The following is an 18,730-nucleotide window of genomic DNA, read 5'->3' on the forward strand; positions in this document are numbered from 1 at the left end:
GGGCTGGCTTGCCGCTCTCGTGGAATCAGCGGCTCCATTTTGTGTGTTACTCCATTGGGGCTGTGCTTTAGCCTACCCCGCTGTTGAGTAGACCTTGTCGGCTGCCTCGGCTCCCCCGGTGCTTCGGTGCTCGATGCACATGCGCCCGCCGCGGCTTCGACCTCTGTGTCTCCTCTGGTGCATGCTGCGCGCTGACCAGGTGGCTGACTACACGCGGTTAGAGTAGGCACCGCTGCCTTAGCTGCCCCCCGCCACTTCAGTGCCTTGGTGCACATAGCGCCTTGGTGCTTGGTGCATCCAACATGGGGCTCGGTGCCTCGATGCCCTCTGTCAGTAGACGGTGCTCCACTCCGCTGTAGGCTACACACTGCCCTGGTTGTGTGACTGCACACAGTCCAGGCTAGACACTTTTGTCCAGTTGCTGTGATTGAGCCTGTGTGAAATAGCTCTCTCTCTCTCTCGCTTCTGTGAACTCAGCTATACATGCTGCACAACTGCGCTACGTTTAATTTTTTTCTTTTCAACAGCCTACATTGCTGCACGATTGTAGTCTGCTTTTCTAAAAGCCTTACAACGTTGGCTGTTTTGTGTTTTTTTCCTCTGCTATTGCAACTATAAAAAAAAAGAAAAGAAAAAGGAGACGTGTGATCCTCTACCGCGCCCCGCTGTTGAGTTGACTCTGCTGGATTGTCACGGCCCACCCTCTCGGTGCGCTTGAAAATTCAGTTCACTCACATTGCCATGGTGACTGTTCTACTTACCCTGACAGTTTGGCTGTTGTGTGTGTGTGTATGTGTTTTTTTATTTTACTAACTTGCAGTTTTAAAAAAAAAATATATAGGCATGATTCCTCCACCGGGATCTAGCTCTGCACCCCGCTGTTGAGTTGAATCCGCTGGCTTGTTTCAGCCCACCTACTCGCTGAGCTTGGTAATAACAATAATAACACAATTTTACAGCTCACACGCCTGGTGTGGTGACTGTTGTTCTCCCATAGCTCATTTTCTATGTGTGTGAGCCTCTATTTTCTTATCCTATTACTGCCTTTGCAGTTCAAAAAAAAAAAAAGCCCCAGCTCAGCCGATAATGCCAGCCACGGAGCTGACCCAGTCTGCACCGATGGTCACCCGGATGTTACAGAACCAGATGTCAGCATTGCTGAGGAAGACCATGATGCGATTTCGATCATGGCCTCATGGGAAGGTGGCTCCTTCCTTCAGAAGCAGCCCCTATCTCCCCTGACCATACCTTTGGAATTGCTGCAGCGTTCTAACCGAGAAAGCAAGGCATCTCGGCAGGCAGCCTCAATGCTCCCCTCCTGTACTCTGGTACGGGAGAGAATGAGGTGCTGGCGTCCGCCGTACTCGCACGGTGACTCGGACGGTTCCGATCCCCACTGCCCCGCGTAATGACCTGACAGCTAACAACTGGGCCTACCCGCAACAATGCAACGTGAGATTCCAACACAGCAGCAATCTCGGAGGCAGCCCCTACTTGGGTACTCTCCACTGTACACAACAGTTATGCACACTGTCACATTCTCCAGTCTGTCTGGCCGGGCGACTGGTTTATAACAGTGGGCCGAAAGGACGCCTATTTCCACATCCCTATTCCAGCGCACAGGAAGTATCTCCGCTTTGCCTTTTGCATACACTGGGTTCTGCCAACTTTATGTGGTAGATCTCTCTAAGCCTTCATTAGGCACAAGGGTCCTTGATGGTGTACGCGCACACCACCAATACTAGTTGGCGGTAGCGAGGCGTCCCTCGTATGCTGTCCGCTCACGCTCCCTCGCGACGGCGGCGGTGTACGTTCCCAAAAGTATTGGTTGTTGGTTGTCTTCGAATTGAAAGGGAATGTTAGGTTACTTAACGTAACCCTGGTTTCCTGAAGACGACCACCAAACCTTGCGAGGTCACATCACTTGCATTCGCGGGTTCGATGCAAAAGAGGAAGTGAGCTCCACGGAACGACTACTTATTCCCTCGGCAGACGGGACCGAGGACGTCATTCCACAGAGGGGCCAATCGGCAGCTCTGACATAAAATGCTCAGCAAATACCTACCTATGGCAGGCATATCCCAAAAGTATTGGTTGGTGGTCATCTTCTCTTTCAGGGAATCAGGGTTACAGTAAGTAACCTAACATTCTCCTAGAAGGACCAGCCTGAAGGAACAGCAGAGCGTCATTTTTACTGGTTGACCGTCCCACCAAGACCCGCCTCCCGACTACTCAGAGAGAAAGCTATGCAACACACCCTCACCGAACCTCACTGTGTCATTACCATGGTTGGCAGGTGGATCTCACAGGGCTACTAACTACATTTCTGATTTATTATTATTATTATTATTATTTGTTTATTTAGCAGACGCCTTTATCCAAGGCGACTTACAGAGACTAGGGTGTGTGAACTATGCATCAGCTGCAGAGTCACTTACAATTACGTCTCACCTGAAAGACGGAGCACAAGGAGGTTAAGTGACTTGCTCAGGGTCACACAATGAGTCAGTGGCTGAGGTGGGATTTGAACCGGGGACCTCCTGGTTACAAGCCCTTTTCTTTAACCACTGGACCACACAGCCTACTTTGTAATAAAATAACAACTTTATAATGGTTTATATATAAATAAAATTCAGTTTCCTTATTATTATTATTTTCTTTATATTGTTACCACTGCTATTCGACCATTATTTGTAGCAAGTAGATTGAAAAATTATTAAAATAGGAAAGAAGAAGTTCACAGAACATAAAGGTTTTGATCTGTTTTTTTTTTTTTTTTTTTTTTTTTTTAGGGTAAATCAACTTGACATTCTCATACTGCCATTATTTGTTACCCCACAATCTTCTCAGCAACTTCAACAATGTCTGCTGCTAATACACACTGGCATCTTCCTCAGCCTAAGGCCATTTATAATCAGATTCCTTCACGAGATACCTTTCTAAGGTTACATACACACAGGGGGTGTACATGTTGGGTAGCCCAAACCAAAAAGGTTTGTGTAACACCAGCCTCTATATATCCACAGATTCTAATAAATCTCAACAATTTGTGCTAATGTCCATCACAAGTTTAATCACAATTGGATGCACGGTTTTCTAGATGTGTGTAAAAATGTAAGTGTGACAAACAAAAGGATGAATGAACATATAGCCACATATTCTGATACTGTCAATAACATGTTTGAGATGCAGATTATTAGTTTTAAATGAAGCGAGATACAAACCCCCAAGGGGAAGATTAATAAAGAACAAATTAGATGGGATAGAGCACTACTAGTAATCTTTGTCATACCCATACCTTTGCATACAGGTATACATTTACATTAAAAAAAACAAAAAAAAAAAACATTCCAATTTGTTATTAACAAAATAAATTGTGCATAAACTGCTTTACAGATATTAAATGACAAGCAAGAACACCACAGCAAGACTGGGGCAAGTTTAAAATCAGAAAATAATAATAATAATAATAATAATAATAATAATAATAATAATAATAATACATAACAGCTATTACACATGAACTATTTAATTAACCTTTTTTATTCACGTCCCCAGGTATTCACAAGTAACTGGTTTTCATTGGCATTGTGCCACGCCTCAGTTCCCTGTCATGTTCTACCATGCCTCCTTTAATTTGAATATTAAGTACCCTTTCATGTCTTAATTGCAGCAAATTGCACGCAGTTGGCACGAGTTCTTGAAATTAATTCCAGAGTAATTTGTTTCTGTCAAGCAATCAAAGCCTTGGGAGAATAATAGTAAACGTTATTACAGATCTAAATTTAAATGACCGTCTATGCATTTAGCTTAAGCCTTTAATCATTTGTACAGAAGCTTTTATTTGAAAAGTTAAAACCCCTTTATCATGAGAACAAATTGCTTAAAACAGCAAAAACTGTCAATATATTTGGTTGCAATGGTAACAAAACAAAAGTAATCATCCTTACAGCACATGTTCTCAGTGGCACGGGTATCAAGTGACAGTATATCTTTTAGTTGCTTACTTAGCAATTGCTTTTACTATTTTATTTAAACATAAATATTTTGTTTAGAGTGAACAACTTGTGAAATGCATGTACTAAGAGCTCATCTTCAAGAGGGATGTCAAATGCTTGTGAGTTTTCGAAACATGAAACTTTATCAACTAGATTTCAATACAACACAATCACCGCTCAAAGCATGATCAATATTAAACACAACGGGGATAAAAAAAAAAAAAAAAAAAATCATGTTTATTTTAGCCTATACTCCTCATTAATAAATTAGAAGATTTAAAAATCTATGTAAGTTAAAAATATATCATGGTTTTTTTTTCCCCTTGAAGGATAATTTATTCTGCAGATTATTAATGAGAAAAGGTAAATACATTTGATCTTAATGAACAGTGCTGCAGGATGTGGCCGACTTGCTTACCTATGTCGATACTTAGCATAATCTGCCCCCCCCCCCCCACCAAAAAAAATGGAAAAATACATACTTGATCCTTTTGGGAACAGGCATTACTAGCTTCTGCAAGATCTGATTCAAGTTGCTCAATTTCTTGTTCAAGTCGCACAATTGCCAACTTGTGGTCCTGATGAGAAGCAGCTACATCCAGATGCAGAGACTGCAGTGTCCGTTCAAGTTTTTCAATCTCAAGGGCATACTTTTTCTGAAGTTCAGTCGCTCTAACTGATTCAGCCTTCAGTTGTGGCATGGTTCTCTCACATTCTTCTGTCTTTTCGTGGCATTGTTTTCTCACCGAATCAAGTTCCTTTTCACAGAAAAAGCAACATAAGATCACAATGTAGAAATAATACCAGCAAGGATAAGAAAAGTCTGTTATTCCCATACTCAGATATGACATACAATTTAATGACATTTAAATTGACCTCATACAGACTCACCTCAGAATATGTATCGCAATAATAATTTCACAAAGAAAATGTTTACCTTTTGCAGGTGTTCAATATGAGAACGCTGGGCTTCAAATTCCTCATTTGAATGACCATGACTGGATTGGTACAATGTTAAATCGGACTGAAGCCGAAGGATTGTATTCTCTTCATCTGAAATCTGTAAAAGAAATTAGAAATGTTTTAGAAACATCTGGACACTCATTTGTTTACATCTCATAAGTCTTGTTAAAACTGGGGGAAAATAAGACTAACTGATACAAATTTAACAAAGTTTGAAAAAACAATGTAATAAGCTCCCGTGTAAACAGTACCCTACTTTCCATCAAACTGTTAAAAAAATAAATAAAATAAAATGCTCACCAAAACCATGAGATTCTAACTCATTACTGAAATGTAATAAAGTACAAAATACAGTAATTCTTCAAATGGCTAACTCTTTTATAACACACAAATTAAATTTTATTTGATTGAAATTACATTCCACCAGTCTGACCTTGTAGGCTGCAGTCAAGTTCATACAAATTAAATTTCTCTGCAATAAAAACATGATTCATTTGTTGCAAGACACAGTAAATACCCTCCAGAGAAGGCAAAGACAAGCTGACATCGCCACTTCTTCACACACGTTTTGCAGGCTAAAGGAGTTGCTTACATGATCTGTAAGAGGTCTAAATAAAATGCTTAGTCAAGTGGCTTACAGTGATGTCATTGTAAATATCTATCTTCTTACTAATGACAGTCATAGTAAAATGACTTGTTACTACCATAAAAATAAAACATATAGCTATTGTTTAAATATATACAGTAAACATTTCACATCAGAGGTTCTTCAGAACTATAGTGCATACAAATGAAAACGGACCTCTTTGTGTAAATGCTCCACTTCATCCTTTAATTCCTGTATTAGTCTTTCACAGTCACAGACACGATCATTGCTGTTCTTTACATTTTCCTGAGCTGTCTGTAGCTCTTCTGTAAGTTGGTCAATTGCCTCTTCCGAATTCTCCATCTGGTTACACTTTTTATCATACCGATGTTGCAGGCTCAGTATTTCAGCTTTCAGGTTGTGGACTGTTTCATTGACTCCATGGATCTTTTTAATGACAACAACATAAATATAGCATGTAAAACTAAGCCACCTGATGTGCAGTATATTTTCAATTACTGCAACATAAAGCCCAGCCTATGTTGAATGCGCACCCCCAAGATAACACACATGACTAAGTATGTATAACTTGCACCCCCTTTATAGAGAACTCCCCTTGCATACTATCCCCAATCCCTGACAGTATACAATGTAGAATAGTTACCCATGTATACTGAACACCTACTTTATAATTCACATCCTTACAACACATAGAGATTCTTCTCAAATTTGGAAATGTGTGTGCATTATATTCTTAAAATTACAGTGTACGTTTTGTTTTTTAAACTCCTTATGAAAACTAAAGAAACATTTTTATTTGCACACACACACATATATATATATATATATATATATATATATATATATATATATATATATATATATATATATTATATATAAATAATTTAATAGTATAAAATTGTCATAAGAACAGTGGCTGTGTAAACATGAGATATCCATCTGATAACAATACAGTAATAAAAAGCAATATATTTGCTTCTGAAAATAATCAATTTATAAGAGAGTTCATCTTTAAAATACAATCATATCAGTTCAGGCATTTCATTGTGTAAGAGGGCCATACTGTAAGTGATGCCACTGCTTACAAGTGCGTGGCTTAATGCCAGAACCCAGCTCTGCACTTGGAACTGAGGGAGGAAATAAAATGTAATTTTCTTGGTCATACTGTGCAGTTATTTACCATTTTTATACAGGATACCATCATTTCTTATACTGTAATTTTACCTCCGAATTTATGTATGAGTGTTAAAATGAGTTGCCAAGATATTAAACTTGCCTAATACATTCATCAGATTTGTCTTGAAATTTGTAACTGACTAAATCCAGTGTATAATGCACATGAAAAAAAACATTAAGTTTCAGAACTGACCATATCCATGGGCCTATTTATATTCAGCCCAATGCAGAACTGGATTTTGTTCATGTGACTATAAAGTGGATGCCATACAGTAACAAGCTATGAGTAAGCTATGAGTTTTGGCATATGCTACAATAAATTGATTCTAAGAAAGGACATAAAAACATAATGTAACCAGGTCTGCTTTCATTGCGTTTTATGCACAGAGGACCTCTCTCTTAAATAATACGTAAGCAGGTTTTCAAATTTTATAAAAACTTTCATAATATGACAAACAACAATGCTTTAAACAAATATACTGTAAAGCCAGAAAAAGTTGACTTCATTTACAAGTATACGTGCAATTTTTTTTTAAAAAGAGGCATATACTGTAATATTACAGAACATGTAAGCTTGGAGTAAAACTGAAACACTATAGGGTGATAACTAAATGATGGATTGACAAATACCTACTTATGTACCTACTTATCACCATTCATTTATATAGCTATTATAATAAGCATGTCATAAAATATTAAATAGTTATAATTTACATTGTTCTATTGTTAATAAAACCATAGTAATAAAATAAATACAGGGAATTCATAGTCCTCTCAATGTACAATGTTTTGTCAGTGTCAGTGGCTTTGTATTCTGTACTTTCTACCTCTTTAGAACTAGTTTTACTTTAAACAGAACAGCTTCATTAATCTTTGCGATAGTAGCAGTAGAGGATAATTTATTTGATGGAGTATTACACTTGCAAAAGATACTCTTAACAAAGACCTATATCCTTCATCCCCATCTATCAAGGTTCATTTCTACAGACAGTTTATTCATCTTTGAAATGAAAATGTGTTTTTCAGTGTTCATATTTCTCTGTCATAGCAGAATGTTTCTGAAGCCAGTACTTTTGTGACACTATACACTATGATCACTAAAAAGACAGCAGTTTATATTTTGAACAACAACAATTATAATAATAACATAGTAACTACAATAGTAACACATACCCTCACTCTAATTAAATCAAAGCACTGTACAGTCCTATTCATTTAGTATTTGTTCATACATTTAAGAAGAGAATGAAGACTGTGGTCGTTCAAATGATAAATTAAAGTGCTGCAGTACATTTAGTCAGAAGATGGTGCAGATCTCACTTGAGAAGTCAAGTGGAGATGCCAGTGTAAGTTTGAGCACACAACTCAGCTGAGGTTGCAAGTATTGCTCGCTACTCAATCAGGTCTCTTATATCGCTATTGTAGCTTTAATAAAATATTGACTTATGAAATGGCAGAGAGCATGGATAATGAATAATTGTGTATAACTGGGGTGCATAAAACTGATTGTCTCCTGCAGACTCCAAAATTGGTCAGAGTGGAAACATGCTTTGGAAGACAATTATATTTTGTGGCAGATTAAATTTGGATTATAAATTAAACATTGTTTGAAAGATGTCATTCTAGGTCATCTACACTGGTGTAGTCAAGCAGGAACGTGCCGGACCACCGTTCCAGTACTTTTTTCTATAGGCAGAACCTTTACTTAAGAATGAACTTAAGAATCATTACCGATTTATTGTGAAAATGCTTATATGGCATCCAACTGCTCTAATTTCGGTACCTGGGCACTGATTTAGCGTTAATCTCTTCTCCATCGGTAAATCAAATTAGTCTTTTTGCGCATTGCCACTGAATGGGAATTAAGAAGAAAAAAAATCTGTGTCCGATTCCCTACGTGCCACTTTTGATGGTACACTCCGAATCAGTCTCTGTTAACCGCACATATTTGTAATGTTTGCAGAGTCAAGAGTCACAAATCTCCCACATAACTGTCTGTCAGTTGACCTTGTGATGTAATGAAGAGAATATTAGGAACTATAACAAACTACAGTACTACTTTAAGGCGGCTAACATTTTTTGTTTTATAAAAATGCTGATGAAGAAGACAGCAATACAAGCGCACATAAACACGGGTTTAAAGCTGCTTTGTATATCGGTCAGTGTATAGACCAGTGGATTGGAATGAACGACTTACAACTGGATTATTATGGCAGGGGTAAATTGCTGGAAAAAAGTGTATGTTTAGATATGATTTGGTGGGGGGGGGAGTGAGGTTTTTTTTCTCAAAATTTACAGTACCAGAACCGCAGTTTTTTCTTTCTTTTTTTTTTAAATCTAATTAAATCAAATTCAGTAGGTCCAGGATTTTTTTTTTTATTATTTATTCAGAATGTCGTGTAAAATTCAGTTGTCCAGAACTGTTGGCAGATACAGTCTTTAAAAATAAATTTAAAAACAAAAACAATTCTAATTGTACTGATGCAGTTCTTAAATTGGTGACAAATACAAAATAACTCAGCATTTGTATAATTCCTAATTTTATTGGATGCAGAGCTCCAGAAAAAAGACAGGGGTAGGACGTGATATACTATACAGGGCACTGTGGTGACTGAAGTTCTGCGCTGATGATGACCCCATAAATTGAAAGGAATAGGAAAAACATGCATGATAAAAATAGCCAAAAAATTACCAAACCACCAAAGACAATATTTTACCCGCTAGATGATTTCAAAACAAGCCAAACTTAGCAGCACTGATCAAGGGGAAGTAGCCTATTAAATGTGACTTCAAATAAAAAGTGAATTTGTATAATTTTTGTTTAAGAAAATCAATATTTTAATTTGCGTTCCGGTCCTTTCAGATTTAGGACTACACCACTGGTCCTCTACTAACCATTAGGGAGCTTACCTGGTTATTATAATTTTGTATTTCTTCCTCCAGACTCTGTATATGTGCCTCTAGTTCCTGTACTTTCTCCATACAAGTTTGATATTTTTGTTTGAAGAGATCAGCAGTTGATTCACAGGCCTTTGTCAAGTTGTTGCTTGCATCCACTTTTTTTTGGAGGTCTTCAACATATTGTCTCAAATGTGCAACTTCTAAGTTTTGTTTTTTAAGTGATTCTTCATATTGCTCAGCCTACAGAAATATAATTCAAATAATTGCACATAAATATTTTGTATGAAAAGAAAATACTACTATATTTTACATTAGCTCTTTTAGCACTGAGTACCTTGGCAACAAGACAATCCTACTATACGGTACCTAGTTAAATCGTTTTTGCCCAGTTAAAGTACTTATAGCTAACAAAGTATTTCCAGTAACTCTTCATCACTTCAAAAGAGGCAGAAATACTTTTAATGGTATTTTTTTCATAGCATTTATAAATAATAACATTGGCGGACATTTTGCTTCTGGGTGTTTGAGTCCTTGTAGGAAAAACAATTCTGAACATTTTTTTTTTGACAATGACGCTTCCTGTGTGCATTTTTTAAAAATACATTTTTCTAAAAAACTCTCAGAAGCTAGACCAATCACTGCTTTTTCCAACTCTATGACCGACGTGTTTTCAATGGCTAACTAATTCCTTTATGCAACTTTAGGTAGTTAACTGGAAGGACAGCACTGAATTATCTGCAAGGAGTGTTTGATAAAAAAAAAAAAAAAAAATCTTCTGCAACATTAAAAAAATCTAAATCAAAATAGGAATATCTGAGACCAACAAAATGATAGCAATATATATTTGGTAAGATTTACTGGACTATTTTGTTAGCACCATGTACGTTAACTCATTTCCTGTATAGAGTGGAGTATTTGCAGTGTTAACATTCAGACACTGGTGTATACTTTCATGATATAAACAGTACCACCTTAACATTAAACAATAGATTTTTTTGATAACCTCACAGTAATGTTAATAAGTATATAAATCACTCCAGGAGGAAAACCACAGCTGGATTGATACAGAGGCTGTATTTAGATCCACCACTGTTTAGATCAGGGGTGTCAAACTCCTTGAATGCCGCAGGGTCTTCTGGTTTTCATTCCAACAAGCTCTCAATGAAGTTAATTGATCTAATTATTTGTTCAATTGGACATATTTCATATTTTTCAAAGTCTTTTACAGTTGATGATTTAAAAAATGCACTTGATTCAAGGTACACGACCTATGAAACATTGAGACCTGGAGAGAAGTGTTAAATGTGTTCAATTAATCAAATCATTAGACCAATTAAGTAATTGAAAGCTCGGGAGGAACGAAAACCAGAAGACACTGCGGTCCTCCATGAACAGAGTTTGACACCCCTGGTTTAGATCATTAAAATTGACCCTCATGTCATTTGTAGAATGGGGGGAAAAACACATGGACACATCACACCGTTGCAACTTTACAGCACCAATGGGGAAGTCATGTGTTTAAACAATTTATCAAACTGCAATTTGGAACTTAGAATAAAATCAGTCAATCAATTGATTTAAATCAATCAATAATTAAATAAACCTTACAATACTATTTAATATGAAGACGATATATCAAACAATTAGGACTAAACATTGGGTTTATAAGTAAAACAGTGCAGGGACAAATATGATTGCCTGATTGCCACCGACTTGTTCTAAATTAAATACTGTTCCTTGAAGGGATACCTCTGTTAAATTAACTTTGAGACAAGTAAATGCAATCCGCCAAATAAACTTAAACCCCTGGAAGTGACAAAACTAAAAGGTCATGTTTTATACTGCCATGAACTGAAATCAAAGTAATCTTTCTGCATAACAGTACAACATAACTGGGTTTAGGCTGGCTAGTGAGGTGGTCACCACTATTTTAGCCTCATCTATAATCGGATTCTTCATAAGTGTCTATAGATTGGAAATAAAATACATTATGGTTAGATATCAATTCAGAGGGCATATGCTGGAAGAAAGAATACAAAGATGATCATGATATTAGGAAACAGTAGCCACAAAAGACAGAAGCTATAAAGGTCTAAACAGAAAATATATCCCTCTTCATGTCTAATTTATGATATAGAGCTTCAAGATGGGATTTATGCAGTCTAGGGAAGAAATTAGGGCTCAAGATTTTCTGGGTTAAATGGAAATCCAACACAGCTTTGGGTAGAAAGGTGAGATTAGTATGCTGTACCACTTTATCCTTAAGAATCCTGTCATAAGGAGGATCAATTACCAGTGCTCAGGGTTCATTTACTCCCCTTGCTGAGGTTATGGAAACTAAAAAAAGGCAACTTCTCAGGAAAGTATCTTTAGATGGCTTACCCATGGCTTTAATGTCCACTGCATGACATTATAACACACAACACAAAATGGACATTTGCTTATTTTTATGGAAACTTCAGCTTAAAACTAACAAATAAGACAAACCAAAAAACTACTCATATAAAAGGCATGTTTTGTTTACATGAAACCCATGAATGTATCCTTGCTCTCCCTCTAACTACATGTAAAATATATAATTAGCATTAGAAAATGTAAAGATGTTTTTTTTTTGCTTTTTTTTAGGAATACGATACTGACCATAAAAACCTAATCAGTCAAGTTACACAAAAAAGATGGAACTTTGTAGCACTGAAGAAATGTTAGGATCTGGAATTACTAAACCGTTCGATATCTGACTTTGCATGTTTTTAACAACCAACTACTACAGTACAACATTATATACAACAGCTTTGAATATTGCTACACCAGCAAATTATGTTTCAATCATTTTCAGATCACACTAATTTTGTAGAAGCAGTAATCCCAAAGCATGTTTAAGGTATTTACTGTACCTTTTCAATAGCTTCCTCAAATAATTGCTCTGTTTTATCCAACTGTTCTTTTAGCTTTGCTACTGAAGTTTTGTACTCGTGCACTTTACTGTGAGCTTCCTGTTGCTCTTCATTTGCTAAATCCAGTTGTTTTTGTAGAAGGGATGTTTTTTGGTTCCAGCGTTCCAAATCGGTAGTGTGAGATTGTTTTGTGACATCAAGGTCAGAGTTCAGCTGTTCAATAGTCTTAATATGGTTCTGAATCTGAAAGTAAATGACATAAATGTATATTTTAGACTTTCGTTACATAAACAGCTTTTCAATGTATTGTACATAGTGACCAGCACAAGTAACACATCATATTGCTCTATACTGTACCCATATTGAATTGATATTGAATATGTATTACATTAAAACAACAAAAAAAACTTTTTAGTATTTCAACTGTGCTAACAACCTGACACCCCCTCAAATGCCACAAACACAAAATCATAAACCCTAACTACGGTACATCAGTGCCGTGTGGAGCCAATCAATATTGGAAAACTGTTTGTGGAATACTATCCCACACCGCAAGCAAAGCAGCTGCTAGCTTTCCTTGATTTTAAATCACACCTGTTCAATGGAGTATAGGATCAGGTAAGAAACACAGGCCAGGGCGTTGTTAAAAATCCTGTGTTTTACAAAAAGGTTGTGGACAGGCTATATTCTGTTTCTTTGCAAGGACATCAGTATATGTTGGCATTCCTTGGCAATTTGTACAACTGTTCTAAAGTTTTACACCTCTCGGAGTAAGGGAAAATATACATACAGATCCTAGACAGGTGTACTTATTCTTGGAGGCCCTTGGGTCTGCCATCAATGTGTTTGAGGGTATATTACATTTATATAAATTGCAGCTGATCTTACCACTTCCACCATATAGGTAATTGATAATATAATTTATAAATACATTATATCTTGACAAATAGTGTTTTTTTTATTATATACTGCTGTGATGGGGTAAGTAGTCCCCCTGTCATGCAATATGGTGGCACGGGCAGTACGTTTTATATGTGGCAGGGTGATGTTTCTCCTGGCATGTGCCAAGAGGAAGCTGCTACCGATCTGCCCACTTCTCCTTCTTTTAAAACAATTCTCCTTAACAATGTAAATAGTATTGCTAGTGTTTCATTATTGTTTAATCTAATGTGTGTTTTAAAGTCCCAGTCTCCTCTTGAGTATCAAAATGAAGTTGTATGCACAAAGACATTCGAAAGAAATCCCTGTACATACACTGATTGAAAGTAAAAGATTGTTTTTACTGTAATAATTACAAACTTTTTATTTATATAACTCTGTAAGACACAATTAATGTTTTGGTAGCATTACAGGTTTTTACTCAGACTTATGACTACCTCCAAATTTCTAAACACAACCCAGGACACAAGACTGGCTCAAGACTTTACCAAGATGGTTGCCGCTCCAGACACAACACGGTTCACAAATCACAAAACCTCCCCCAGACCTTTTCGACATAGCTACCCACAAAATTGTCAGGTGAACCACATGAACTATTGTATTAGAAGTAACAACACATTTTTGTAATCAGGATTTATATACAACATTCTACGTGTACACTTTTGCTGGTCGGCAGAGTGGAGTTTAAGTTAATTTAGTAATTCTGAAACAAAAGACATTTAGGATAACCATCAATTAATTGGTTTGGTCTTACCTGTTCTGCATATATATTATTTTCATGCTGGAGTTGCTGGTTCTCCTTTTCTGCTTGGTTCATACGATCCTCCTGTTCACTACATTTATACCACAGCTCACGTACTTCACTCTGCAGGCATTTCAGCTTCTGATTAAGTCTGGTGACCTCAGTCTCATGAAAGCCCAGCTGATGTATAAAATCAAGTTTACGCATTTCAAACAAAACACACAGGCACATTGTACCAAAGTTCAAAATCATCTGTATTCATAACAAAGCTACATTTTTAAACTTATTCCAGTTCTTCTAAACATATACTCTCATACATATTTCATAATTCAGTAAACAAATATCCTGCATGCTTTACCTTAAGGACCCGAATCAGAGCGGACACTTACTTCTTCTTGTGAGCCTAAGTATTTCTCCTCCATAGTTTTTAGATTGGTCTTTAGCTGCAAAATGATTTGATCTCTGTTGTTCACCTGAATATAACAATTAAATTAAGTACATTTAATTGTTTTTGTTAGTTTCAGAACCATGGGAAATTGGTTGTTAAATTGTTTATCAAAATACTTATGAGTCTGCATTGTTGAGAAAAATATGTTAGGCTAATTTATACACAAGGAAACAATGACTTCAAACTGTGACAACTGAGTTTAATTTAGCACATAATGTATGGTAATCAACCATTTAAACCACAAAACTAAACATTGCCTGTGTGTCCTGGCCTGCCTGTACCTCTTGTTGTGCCGTTCTGTGTTTCTCCATGACAACCGCCAACTCCATCTCAAGTTTTTTCTTTTCACTGTTCAGCTTGTTAATGTCCTGGGATTGCGCCTTTATTTGGTCTGTCAGCTGCACGGTCTCGTCCTTCAGCTTCTGCATAAGATTTTCCCTATGGAGCAACTGAAAGCAGAACACTAGGATGCAAGACTCAATTCAAATCACTTAACCTGCTCTTTCAAATTTAACAGAAGTGGAGGAAACAGCTAGTTTGTACTTATTTTTAGGCAGTTGAATGAATATAAAAATAATGTACCTTTTACATTTTTTACATTAATCCAAAACTGTAATATGTAGAACATACAGTGAGAATGATAGTGACTAGTGACAACATGTCATATTTGTTTTGTTGTTTTTGGTTAAGAACCATGTATTTTCAGAGGCTAAAGACTGAATGTACTTATACTGTACAGACTGCCCCAATTGTTAAGGTATACATGAATTATGTATCAGTTTCTGAAATGTGGCAAGCTTTTAGTCTAAACATTTGTCATTGAATTTATGATTTCTAGTACAGTAGTGAGTCAATTAACTGATCTTTGATCAACCGTACTGTCTAATCAACCGAACGCCCCTGTAATCACGTGATGAATTACGTGTGGTGTATTACACACACAGTTTCTGCTGCTAAAACGTCTATGAGATTTAGCTGCCAAAAAAAGGACCAGCAGATTGAGGCAAATGAAAGTTACAAAATTAATCAGACCACCAGCCCTGTCTATGTTATTGAGCAGCTAAGAAATTTTATTTTATTAATTTCAATTGCACGTTATTACAATACCTTAAACAGCAAGTATCAACGTATAGAAACATTTTACTGAATTTTTGAAGTTTAATGATTCCTAAGGTTAAAGTTTTACTGAATTGCATTAATGTAATGATTTGTAAAGCTTTGTAATTTTGTATGCTTAATGTGATAGGTTACTAGCTATATATCAACAGTAGGTACTTGTGCACCAAGTACTTGTGTATGTTAACTTTATTCTATACATTATTAAAGAAACAGCAATTGTTATTAATACTGTTCGATTATCCATACAAATCGATTATGCAAACTAGTATCGGTCCCAATTAGTTTCTTCAATTGACTCTCTACTCTATTTCTAAATTTACCAATATTGGACATTCTGTCTCTTACTCAGCCAGGTAAAAAGAAAAGATATAGGAGAAAAAGATAACTCAAAATAAGAGCATATTAAAATCATATATGAAGGATTTTACCCTTTAACAAACATTCCAATATTACATGTGTGACTTCTATTTTACATTAGAGACCGCTTTGGTCCATTTGTACAATACACATTTGCTTGTTACACATTTATATGGACTATTGTGCCCTTTCCTTGTAGCATGCTGCAGTGAAACATAAAAATATTTTTTTGTTAAATAGTTTGTGTTCTGAAACTTGCAAGAGATGTTAATTGGTGTGAAAATAGATGTACTTACTATACAAACTACAGACAAAAAATAGAGACATTTTGAAACTTTTACTTCGATGAACATACAGAATATAATTTTTTTGCAGTAACGTGTCAATTTTCTGTGTTTTTTTTTTATTAGAAATACTAAAATATAATAAATGCAGCATTTTTTTTACTGTCTTCAAATGTTCAAAAACATGTTTTCAATGCATAATTTGCTGTATGACATGTCTACAAATCATGGGTAAATATAGTTTATGTACCCTGCCAACTTGCTAATGAATTTCTATATACACTCTGAATCCATCTCATTAAATGTGTTAGTTATTTGAATAGCATATACTTGTTCATAACCAATTCTGGATAGAATATTTCAAAGGTTTGTATATCCATTATTGAATTCAGAGGACCTTTATCTCAAGCCCATATATTTTTGGCCTTCAGTATAATCTACACAACAATGTACGATGCAAACTGATGCATAATTTGCTAAATGATTTGCTTTAATATATCTACATACCTCATTATAGCATGCAGTGTATTGATTTTGAGCTTCTGACAATTCCTTCTGCAGTATTCCAAGTTTGTTTTCTTTCTTATGTATCTAAAATACAAAAGAAAAAAAAAAATTGTATACACAGACATTATTGTATTAACACAATCTGGTCTTTGCTTAATACAGTACCAGATGGGTCATTCCAGCTCTGATGGACCATGGATCTGGGAAGGTATTTCCTGCATAAGTGGTTGAAGATACATCCACCACATGTGATGGAGAAAGGGTTCTGGGAAGGCATTTTTGCATTCTAAAAAAGTACTTTGAATCTCATGCCCCACATGGTCAGAATGTGTCTGAAGGTGGAAAAAATGCCTGTTTTGATTATCTTTGACCTACAGGTATGGCTAATTTTTCTTCATAAAGTCAAATAAAACCTTGTGAATAATGTTACGTAAACATATTGAATTACATACTGCTTTGTTGTTGTTTAGATACTTAATGAAAAACTGACAACAATTAAAAAATGTGACATTTTGAAATCTAACATGAAACACTGTACTACTGTTATGGCTTCTGGTACACTTTTGCAATATCATTGGTTGCCTCGCTCAAAATGGAGCAAGGTAACCAGTGGTGTACCACAGGGATCAGTATTAGGTCCTCTGCTATTCCTAATCTACATTAATGATTTAGATTCTGGTATAGTAAGCAAACTTGTTAAATTTGCAGACGACACAAAAATAGGAGGAGTGGCAAACACTGTTGCAGCAGCAAAGGTCATTCAAAATTATCTAGACAGCATTCAGAACTGGGCAGAGACATGTCAAATGACATTTAATAGAGAAAAGTGTAAAGTATTGCATGCAGGCAATAAAAATGTGCATTATAAATATCATATGGGAGATACTGAAATTGAAGAAGGGAACTATGAAAAAGACCTAGGAATTTATGTTGACTCAGAAATGTCTTCATCTAGACAATCTGGGGAAGCTATAAAAAAGGCCAACAAGATGCTCGGATATATTGTGAGAAGTGTTGATTTTAAATCAAGGGAAGTAATGTTAAAACTTTACAATGCATTTGTAAGACCTCACCTAGAATATTGTGTTCAGTTCTGGTCACCTCGTTACAAAAAGGATATTGCTGCTCTAGAAAGAGTGCAAAGAAGAGCAACCAGAATTATCCCGGGTTTAAAAGGCATGTCGTATGCAGACAGGCTAAAAGAATTGAATCTATTCAGTCTTTAACAAAGAAGACTACGCAGCGATCTGATTCAAACATTCAAAATCCTAAAAGGTATAGACAATGTCGACCTAGGGGACTTTTTTGACCTGAAAAAAGAAACAGGGACCAGGGGTCACAAATGGAGATTAGATAAAGGGGCATTCAGAACAGAAAATAGGAGGCACTTTTTTACACAGAGTGTTGTGAGGGTCTGTAACCAACTCCCCAGTAATGTTGTTGAAGCTGACACCCTGGGATCCTTCAAGAAGCTGCTTGATGAGATTCTGGGATCAATAAGCTACTAACAACCAAACGAGCAAGATGGGCTGAATTGCCTCCTCTCGTTTGTAAACTTTCTTATGTTCTTAAACAAAAGATCTAAATTTATGTTCATAAATTTTTGATCGGTTAATTTATGGCCATTAGTTGATTAATCGGTAGATTAATCCGTACACATTTTTAATAAAGGGAACTATCTTATAGCGGATGTCCTGCATAGTAATACTAACAAATCAACAGAATCTAAAAAAAAAAAAAGAAAAGAAAAAACAACCGTTCTTTCGGGCCACTGTCAGTCACATACATGAAAACA

At 36.1% G+C, this 18,730-nt stretch overlaps 1 protein-coding gene across 5 annotated transcripts in view; it reads right to left on the reverse strand.

Annotated features, from left to right (window-relative positions):
• LOC117399755 (interaptin-like) overlaps positions 1-18,730 on the reverse strand; it is a 201,892-nt gene that overhangs the window by 92,189 nt on the left and 90,973 nt on the right. For all 5 annotated transcript variants that reach the window (XM_059022200.1, XM_034920695.2, XM_059022202.1 and 2 more), the window contains 9 exons: positions 16,936-17,019; positions 14,950-15,117; positions 14,610-14,693; positions 14,233-14,400; positions 12,540-12,782; positions 9,655-9,885; positions 5,764-5,994; positions 4,936-5,058; positions 4,481-4,756 (listed from right to left, as the gene is read on the reverse strand). In XM_059022200.1, coding sequence (XP_058878183.1) covers positions 4,481-4,756; positions 4,936-5,058; positions 5,764-5,994; positions 9,655-9,885; positions 12,540-12,782; positions 14,233-14,400; positions 14,610-14,693; positions 14,950-15,117; positions 16,936-17,019 — 1,608 coding nt within the window. The remainder of the gene's footprint in view (positions 1-4,480; positions 4,757-4,935; positions 5,059-5,763; positions 5,995-9,654; positions 9,886-12,539; positions 12,783-14,232; positions 14,401-14,609; positions 14,694-14,949; positions 15,118-16,935; positions 17,020-18,730) is intronic.

The sequence above is a fragment of the Acipenser ruthenus genome, chromosome 4 (assembly GCF_902713425.1).
Source record: "Acipenser ruthenus chromosome 4, fAciRut3.2 maternal haplotype, whole genome shotgun sequence".
NCBI lineage: Eukaryota > Metazoa > Chordata > Actinopteri > Acipenseriformes > Acipenseridae > Acipenser > Acipenser ruthenus.